Here is a 10,267-nt window from a genome sequence, read left to right as displayed (position 1 = left end):
ATGATGCATATATAAGATATGTGCATATTATATCTGTAGAAATCTGATTATTCCCACAATAAAATACCTTTTAAATGTTATTTGTCATGTTCCCAAATTCCCTTTCTTAAATTAGTTATATAGGAAATAATACACAGTAAAGCACATGTTATTACACAGTGGACAGGCTTTAAATATGAACAACCCCCTAATAAAATCAATTTTAAAATATATATATTTTTGTTATTTTCTTTGAATTTCCCTACCTTCAACAGTTTTAAAATAATGATAAATCACATATAACATATAACAAATAACATTTTATTTCACAGTGAACACGCTTTATGTAAAAAGCTAAACATTCCTTTACTACATCCATTAATCTGTTTTTCTATAATGTTGGTAATTTTCACACAACCCCTTGGCATGCAGAACCTCTCTCTCTCTCTATCTCTCCATTTCTATTTCTCTTTCTCTCCCCACCCTGCCTAATTTCAGCTGAATTTAGGATGCCTTTGACCCAGCACTGGATATGCATATGTGAAACAGGGTGAGACAGAGCGATAGGGTGAGGGACAGACAGGAAGAGTGACTCAGAGAGAGAGAAAGAGAGAGTGCGCAAGGCTGAGGACACTGATCAATGCATCTTTGTGCTTGCTGCCTCAGCAAGTGAAGGTGAGAGCAAATCAAAACAAATGAAAAGCAGACGCCTCTGGAGAGAAGCAAACAGCCTCCAATCAGCCTCTGAGGGAGGATGATTACTGTCCGTGGAGAGCTAGAGGAGTGACTGTCAAGGCAGGTGCTGTTTGAACACAAGCTCATGTGCAGATTTGAGTCATCTTAGAGTCTCCTCACTGCACCCACTTACTGGACAACAAGACCTTTTGTGGATACTGAAACCTATAGAAAAATACCTGCAACATGGCAGGAAGCTTTGGGGGTTAGAGTCTCAGGATGTAACTGAAGGTAGGTGCTTGTTTATGTACAAAATAAAAGTCTATTGTTTTGTGTTGTGGACTGTATCGTATTTCTGCACGATGTAACTGATTCCAAACGGTTAGTCGCTGTGCCAGAGCTGTGGCCTAGCGGTTAGCGCATGAGTTGTGGCGCTCATGTAAACGATGCAAGTTTGAATACAGCTCGCAACATTTCTCGATCCCATTCCTCTGATTTTCTCGCCATCTTTTTGTGTTTATCTGCAATTAAAGGCCGCATGGTTGTTGTGATATCTGAAGGAAAGACTGTGAGTCTTGTGCTTCATAGACTACAATCTTTCCTAGACTGACTTCAGCCTGTTGTCATGTGTGGTGCCACAGCCTGGTGCCACCCAGAGGGGTCAGTTTGACATCCACAACAGAACATCAAGAAAGAGAGATGCTAGGGGGAATGAACAACAAGATGATCTGAAATGTTTGCACATTCAAGGCTGGGGGCTGAGGGAATGTGTGTGTGTTCACTGGAAATGTGATGGCGAAACAGTAAGTGCTGATTGGAAAGTGATTCACATTCACAGCATAGTTGCAATGTTTAATGTGAATCTCAAAGTACCATAATTCTTTCTATTTTTTTCATGCCGTGATATTATTTTTCAAAAACATACATAAATGTTTGTTTTTCTATCATGGAGTGGGACTTCATCCCACAAACCTCATTCTCATTCATTTTTAAACTACTATCCACACACTGAATAAAGGTAGTATAATGAAAAAACGAGTGACTGCAAATGTAAATAAATAAATAAATAAATACAATTATGTAAATGACAACAAGTAATATCCAGCGGTTCTCTAATAATAATAATAATAATAATAATAATAATGTTTGTTTAGAGAATCCATATATATATATATATATATACTGTTTTGGTCTATATCTTTATTAAGTGCACAGCCAGTAGGCTGTTTTTTTCACACATATGAAGCAATACATGTGCAACTGAGTGCAATATTTTTTTCTCAGTTTTTCTGTAGCTTTCTATTAATACATTATTTAATATGTTATTTTCCATATTTATGCATGAACAGGTTCCCACAATATAGATCATTTTAGTTTGTACTATCCGAGTACATTTGTCCTTAAAATGTAGGCAAAATGTTACGCACGAACACATTTTCGAAACATTCACTTATTAGAGTGGCTCATTAGAAAATTTACTGTCAGTCGCTGATTAACACCCTCTTTGTCAGGCAAGTTATCAAGGTGCCCAAGGTGGGCTGAATGAGAGAGAGGGCAGCCGAGCCTGGCTGGCGGGGGGCCAGGTGTAGCAGCGGAAAGGAGAGAAAGTAAGGTCAGAGCAGAACAAAACGTTTGTCAGTGTGTGAAATATTTAATTAGTCACACACACACACACACACACACACACACACACACACACACTCATGTTGACAGTTTAACTGAGCAAACAGACCACAGTTTCTCTATATTCCTGGAAACTGTACATATTAATTTTTTGCGTAGATAGATCAGAAGTAATGCAAACTGAATATGTTACAGCACACTTGTACCCGCTCTCTCTCTCTTTCTGTTTGATATCACTCTGTTCTTTTGATTTCACTTTGTTCTCTCTCATCTTTTTGCTTACTCTTTCCAAATTGGATTCATCTAGTTTAGGCAGGAAGGTCTTTTGTACATTCTATTATCAGGTCTTGTGCTCTGGAACAGAAATGTTGTTTCTGAAGCATTGCATGAGGTTTTCTTCTTCTTCTTCTTCTTCTTCTTCTTCTTCTTCTTCTTCACACGTCTCATAATAGATTGCACCCCCAAATTTTGCATTTTCATCCAATGCCTTGATATAATGTATTCATTTCAAAATTAACTGCAGGCGGTAGCAGATGGTTGATACTTTGCAGTTTTTATTATGTGGGTCATTGTCAGAAAACAGTGCAATTTGTGCTACATGAATGTGTGTCCCCATGACTGACTAATGATATAATTTACAGAATACTGAACTTAGTTGCATTAGATGATGGATTTGACTCTAATAAGTGTGCAATGCAAATGAAATTTTAGTTAAAAAAAACTTTATAGATTAAATATAAATAAAAAAAAATGTTTCTGACTAAAATAAGTTTATTAAAATTTAAATATCTTACTTGTACTATGTAGTTTTTTAGAATGTATCTTTATTCCTTCACTACCCCTTCATGAGTGACATCAAAATTTAGATAAAGAGAAGTTTCTCTTATCGCTATCTATCTATCTATCTATCTATCTATCTATCTATCTATCTATCATCTGTCTGTCTGTCTGTCTGTCTGTCTGTCTGTCTATCTTATTCGTATACTGGCCTCATCAAGTTCAATATTCATCTGTTTTTTTAGACATGAAAACAAACAAACAAATTTAAAAAAAAAAAGTTTTTTAAACAAAAACAGCAGCGTTTTCTGAGCATGACTCATGTATCAGGGTATTTGTAGCCCAAACAACATTCATTACTATTCACCTTTTGTCTGCCTTTTTCAGTCTATTTACTTCCAAGAGTTCTCCTTCTCTTTCCACCTCAGGTGCTCCATAGTGGTCAAATCCATTGCTTTCCACTCAAGTCTGCCTGGACCAGTTATACCTGAGATGGGTAGACGGGCAGCTGATCACACCACTCCAGTGCCAGTTCTTGGAGAGCCTGCACTTGTTGGGACACGCGTCTGGAGGACCGTGGCAAATGGGACCAGTAGTATGGCGACCCTCACACTGTCTCATCACTGTAACGTCGGTGTGCAGACGTCACCTGCAATGAAAAACAACCAACTACAGCTAAACGGCAAACATGTGGATACTTGTAGCAGTCAATCAGAAAACAAAGTGATCATGCCACCTAACGGCCACATCCCAAACGAGGCTGGTAAACAGGAGGATAACGGAAAAGAAAAAACTAAAAGTATCATTTATAAACGAAAAAGTCTGGAGACTAAAATGAAAAAGGGTGTGACTTTTGAGGGACTGGAGAGGGATATTTGTAAAAACATCAGGGAAGAAGTCCAGTGCCATAATTGTCCAATCAGAACCAGTCCTCCGTTGAGAGGTGTGGCTAACAACAGGTTAAAACCGAGAAGGAATTGTTACTTCACCAATGGGAGTGTGGTTGACTCCGAGGTAATGGGTGGGATCAGCAGTGACATCAGTGAAGGGGAGGAGTCTACCACCGGAAAGAAAAAAACATTACCTCCTCGCTCACCTCCTCACAGACCTCCTGTGACCATCTGCAGCACTTGTGGGGGAAGACAGAATCCAACACCTCCTGGACTTTACAGCCAAATAAGGATGTTTACACCGCCAACTTCCGCAGGTTCTCTGGGACTCCAGTCAAGACATTCATCCCCTCTTTACCCTGGGAAGGACGTGCAGGAATACACGCAGATAGAAAGGCACACCGACCGCAGTGCTACACAGTCAGACCAGCACCTCATGAGCCCTAACCTTCATTCTTATCTCAACATGAATATAAACAAGGAATGGCCATTGTCTCTGCTGCCTGCTCAGCAGAGTGAGGCATCAAACCTCACTAATCATCACGCAGTCAAGAGGGAATCTAGCGCTGACACACACATTAATCATACCAGTCGCTCATCGGCTCTAAATACACGCACGCTCACTGTTACCGTGAAAGAGGATAGAGCCTCAACAAAGGTCATAAACACACACTTGAACGCTCACAAACCTCACAACTCTTGTCCCTGCAGACCTCCTGTGACTGTCAACCCTCCCCAAACACACAAAAACAGCCTGTCAGAGAAGCTAGAAGCCACACAGGTGACAAATACCAGAATACCACACACAAACACTCACTTTAGATCATCTCACCAGCCAAACCCTGATGAGAAACAACCAACTCAAAGAAACCAAGTCGCAACTACACACTCAGAGTCCCCCCAGCCCCAAAATAAAACACACATCAGACCTTTGCAAACTACTTTGAAACAACAAATGTTCCCCCAAACTAGTACACCGCAGAACTATGCACTTTCGAAATGCTCACGGTTAAATCAGACAAGCACACTTTCGAAATCCCCTGCCTGTTTTCATTTACATTCAAACGTTAAACGCCAAACTATAGTGCAGAGTTGTGTGAATGAAGGTGTCATATCCTCCACTGCTTCAAACATTCACAGACAGGTTCAGTTCACTAATGGACTAGAGTCCAAGTTTGACACGCACACTAAACCGTCAGTGTGCTCACACACAAATTTCGGCATTAAACCTCAAAGCGGGACGCAAATCTGTGCTGACACAGAGTCAGAATCATCACACTGTGATTCACGTTCGCATTCTGCACTGGTGACACACGCACATAAACTCTCAGGGCCTCACGGTGAACCACGTCACGCATCGATACACACAGGCACTCCTTCGCCCACCGACACGCACAAGGAAGCTTCCCACACATCCACACAGCGAACAAACACCAGTGGAACATCACTGCAGGGTATATCCGTGCATAAAGACGCACTGTCACATCCTTATCGTGAGTCAAAAAGCCAAAATGACACTTGTTTGTTTTCACATGCCCCAAATATGTCAACCCATCACAAAGCAACACTTACGACACAAACAATCAACCATCAGAACCTCTCAAATGCATTTACCGCCACGCAGACGGAGGTGGAGGTGCATTCGTACACCAAAGAACGTTCGCAAGCAAGCCCTGGGGTCAAAGCAGCCTCGCGCGCTTTGTGTGTTCATTCGAAAACGCCACGTAGGCAGACAGAGCCTACGGTTTTCAGACGCTCTGTCCTGAATCAGCTTAATAATGACACTCTTGAGTCCTCATTACTAGCCATCGCTTCCGCTAGGGCTTTTCCTCAAGCTACAACACACAACAGGACTGAATTGAAATCTTGGAGTGACACAGAGGCAAACAAACAGACTGATATTAAGGCAGTGGAACCAGAAGGTCAAATGACCAATGGCTCACAACACTCGCTTCAACCTCCAAACAAACCACCTCCTTCTTGTCGACCTCCTAAACCTTCCTCTGCACCTCCACAAGCACCAGCTTTTAAATTCGTAAATGGGAACCTGAATGTGGCCTCCAATCAAAACCCACTTTTGGATCCCTCAGACACTTTGCCTACAGAGCACGTACAGAAAGACGGGAGTCTCCAGAACTCAAAGACACAGATGGAATCTCGTTCTGAAGCAGTTGGGTCCATCCCAAGTGAACGCTGTTCCATAACGCACGACCATCCGGATTCTGCGGTAAGGTTGCTGCCTGCATCCCCTAAATGTGTCAGTCTGCGGGACCCTAAGTGTAGATTAGAGATGGTAGAGGCGAGTCTGCAGTCAAACAAGGAAAGAGTCACAACTCTGCTCAACGTCATCCAGGACCTGGAGATGAGCCATGCAATCAGCAAAGGGTGAGAGACGGAGTTATTCCAAGATTAGCAGATAATAGACAAGTGTGACTGGCGAGCTGGATGTGTTAAAGGTAATTGTGAGAAATGTTTTAGAGCTGAGGTGCAGGGAAAAGGGTAGTTGTAGTTTAATTTGATGTACATTTGGTTTTATCTCCAAGCGTAGGTCACTAAGGGCTATAAATGAGCTCTAACTGCATTTATGGATGTGAATGTGAGGCATGCTAAAACAATGCCTTTTAAAATCTTTTTCCTTGCCTGCTATTTATGTAGTCGGCGATGTTTTCGGACTGGCCAAGACCTCAGTGACTGTTCCACCTGTCAGAAGACTGCATGTGCTGTCTACAGGTGAGAGCACCCAGTGAGACTACTAACCATTTTAAAGGGGTAGTTCTCCCAAAATTGACAATTCTGTCATCATTTACTCAACCTCATATTGTTCCCAACCAGCAAGGCTTCTTTCTTCTGTGGAGAGCAAAAGAAGATATTTTAAAAATGTCTCGGTGTTTCAGAAAGACAGTGTCTCAAATTATCTTCTTTTGTGTTCGTCAGAAGAAGGAAAGTCAGGTTAGAGGTTTATAACGACAGGCAGGTGATTAAAAAATGACAGAATTTTCAGTTTTGGGTGAACTACCCCTTTAGGAATGAACTTTAGTACTTTATTGTGTTATCCAATTCAATACAATTAGATTCACATTCCCACATTTCCATAGACACATTTTTTCTTCTTCAGTGTTTTATTACTTTCTCCCACCGCCCGTAGGTTAATAATAATAATTAAAAAAAGAATTTAGCATTTATTAATAACATTTTTAGACAAATCTTTTGTCATTATATTCTATCATTATTCATGTATTGTATAGTATAATAATCGCAAAATAATAGTAGAAAAAGCACAGATTTTAGTAATTACACACACAAACATATATTTGTTGATAATACATATACTATGTGTACACTACCTTTGAGAAATGAATACATTAATACTTTAATAATCTTTGGCAAGGATGGATTAAATTGATTGAAAAGTGACAGTAAATACATTTATAATGCTGCTCTTTTGGACTTACTTTTGTCATTATATTCTATCATTATTCATGTATTGTATAGTATAATAATCGCAAAATAATAGTAGAAAAAGCACAGATTTTAGTAATTACACACACAAACATATATTTGTTGATAATACATATACTATGTGTACACTACCTTTGAGAAATGAATACATTAATACTTTAATAATCTTTGGCAAGGATGGATTAAATTGATTGAAAACTGACAGTAAATACATTTATAATGCTGCTCTTTTGGACTTACTTTTTAACCAAAATTCTAAAAAAAAATCTCAACAGTGATAATAGGAAATGTTATTTGAGCCCTAAAATCAGCATATTAGAATGATTTCTGAAGGTGACACTGAAGACTGGAGTAATGAATGGTTGTGCAAATGCGTGTAATTCCAAGGGGGAAAAAGAACTATGAAGCATTAACAATCATATAGAATGCTCTCTTTTCTGTCCCCCCTACCTTTTCCCTTATCTCTTTCCCGCTTTTCTTATTCACTCTTTGGACTAGTGTGGAGTATGACTTCCGTCAACAGGAGAGAAGATTCAAGGAACTCCTCCAGAGTCTGTGCCCATCATGCCCAGAGAGGAGAGAAGGATATGAAGGATCTCTTTCTTTACTCACCTCACTCATTCAGAATCACAAATTACACCAGCTAAATGCGAACATTATGACCCAAAGCCAATCTGAGGGTCAAACCCACAGACAGCCTCAGATTATTTCTCAGATTCAGTGCCAGATTCGGTCTCAGTCTCAAACTCAGCCGCAGCCACAGATTCAGTCTCGGCCTCAGGCTCAGCCACAGATTGTGTCTCGGATTCAACCTCAAATTCAATCTCAGTCACAGATTCCGTTTCAGCCACAGATTCAATCTCAAAATCAGATTATATCTCAGATTCAATCCCAGACTGAGATTACGCCTCAGATTCTGCCTCCGATTCAGATTCAGTCTCAGATTCAGTCTCAGGCTCACCCCCAGAATCAGTGCCTGTTCAAGGCTAAAATCAAAAGGAAGAAATTATGCAGGAAGCTGTTTAGCTGGCTGCCACACAAAGTCCAAAGGAAATGACTACATAATGCCAAGTATCTGATTTTCATGCATGACTCTCAACCCTCTGGTATGTGGAGTCACAACTCCTTTTTCTCCTAATGCAGTCGGAAGTCTGATATATTTTGTGGAATGGAGCAATATTACATGGCATTCTGTGACTGAACTACCCAGGAGGATTTAAATTATGAAACTAGTTTTCCTTGGAAAATGAAATTGTACAACATTTACTTTAAAAATTAATTATACTATTTATCTACAGTTACAATGAACATGATGCTTGCCTTGACTAGTTATGAAGGGTTTTGCACTTAAGATGCTTTTTTAGGACATTACATTATGAGTATATAGTTCATCACTTACTTTTTGATCTTCAAAATGGACAGCTATCATCTGTTAAAGCCAGAGGACTGTGATGGGACTGACATATGGAGCTTCATTGGCTAAATTTGAGCTAAATAAACCACAGATTCAAGGTTATGCAACAAAGATGGTTGTTTTGCCTCTTTTCTTTCAAATCCAGCCTATATTCCTCCACACACATGCCCAAAAATAAATAGGCAACTTTCACATGAAATAACAAAGCAGTGTTAATTTACTGTTTTTGATTTAGTCATAGTGTTGTAGGTAGCAATATATGTAATTTGTCATATTGCTTTGCACCTCTGTGATATGAGCTTCGATTTCAAAGTTTTTAGAAATATTTAAATATTAAATTTTATTCACAATTATTAAATCTATGTCTATATAAAGACATAACTTATGGCTCTGTTTGACTTTTGACAAAGATATCCTATAAAGTTAATTTTAAGCTTTGTCATGTCAAACATCAAACATTACATATATACTGTATATATAAATAAAATATATAAACATTATATATATATATATATATATACTGTATATATAAACTTTTAGCAAAACAATATTCAAAAACTTGCATTTTAAAAACTTAACCTCCTGAAATGATAACATTACTATTATGTATTATATTATTATTATTATTATGGTTGTTGCTGTTATTATTATTTATTGTTAATATATATTGTTTTTTTATATATATTTTTTTTAACTGTGATTTTTCTTTTCTTTTTTTTTAATTGTCCACGTAGCATACAGTATTACAATCCAAATATACAGTATATCAATCGTCTGTCCTGATACACAATAAGGACAGACAGGCGGTTGGTCTGAAAGCAATGAACTCCACTCCTGGCATTCCCAAAGGAAAGTGGACACATGCTTCAGGTCTCCAAAGCCCTAAACAATCTGTGGCCTAACAGGCTTTCTTAAAAGGCTTTGAGAGTCAAACAATTACATGTTGCAAGAGCGTGGCGAAGCATGAAGAACCTATGATGAATTAAAAGTTTGGCTGCCCGACACACTCATAGCTTTATATGTAGAAGCACCCTCTTAAACACAAATCCACTCCAGAGCTATTCATGCCCTGGTAGCTTCCTTTGATTAATAAGCTGTTGCCAGGGGCAATGCACTATTTTGGACTAGATTCTGCTTCAACTTGGTATCCCCAAAAAACTGAATCTCTGCGGTGCGTGTAATATGACAGGAGCCCAAAATGTCAGCATCTCTCCACAGCTGCACTCGAGGGGTTGGGTTCTCTCGCCATGCCAAAGAGCAAGTGGACCTCACAGCCAGCCCTCATCCGAGAGAGCAGGCGAGTTCAGTACCTTTAGCTGTTGTAATACACTCCTACAGGCCAGTGGCTCTGGAACAAAACAAACCAGAAAGGGCAGCATTACTAAGCAAGTCTGCGTGTGTTTGTCAGCAAGATGAGGTCACTTTTATAATGTTGTATGCTAGTTTAATC

General features: G+C 39.3%; 1 protein-coding gene across 1 annotated transcript; it reads left to right on the top strand.

Annotated features, from left to right (window-relative positions):
* Positions 1–514: 514 nt before the first annotated feature.
* LOC107720700 (uncharacterized) lies at positions 515–8,607 on the top strand. The gene is made up of 4 exons (XM_016528497.1): positions 515–945; positions 3,483–6,329; positions 6,600–6,674; positions 7,902–8,607. Exons 2-4 carry the CDS (start codon positions 3,547–3,549, stop codon positions 8,458–8,460), a joined length of 3,417 nt encoding a protein of 1,138 aa, XP_016383983.1. The 5' UTR covers positions 515–945; positions 3,483–3,546; the 3' UTR covers positions 8,461–8,607.
* Positions 8,608–10,267: the final 1,660 nt, after the last annotated feature.

Source organism: Sinocyclocheilus rhinocerous, unplaced genomic scaffold, assembly GCF_001515625.1.
Source record: "Sinocyclocheilus rhinocerous isolate Xijiao unplaced genomic scaffold, SAMN03320098_v1.1 scaffold603, whole genome shotgun sequence".
Lineage (NCBI taxonomy): Eukaryota > Metazoa > Chordata > Actinopteri > Cypriniformes > Cyprinidae > Sinocyclocheilus > Sinocyclocheilus rhinocerous.
This window is presented reverse-complemented; position numbering and strand designations above follow the sequence as displayed.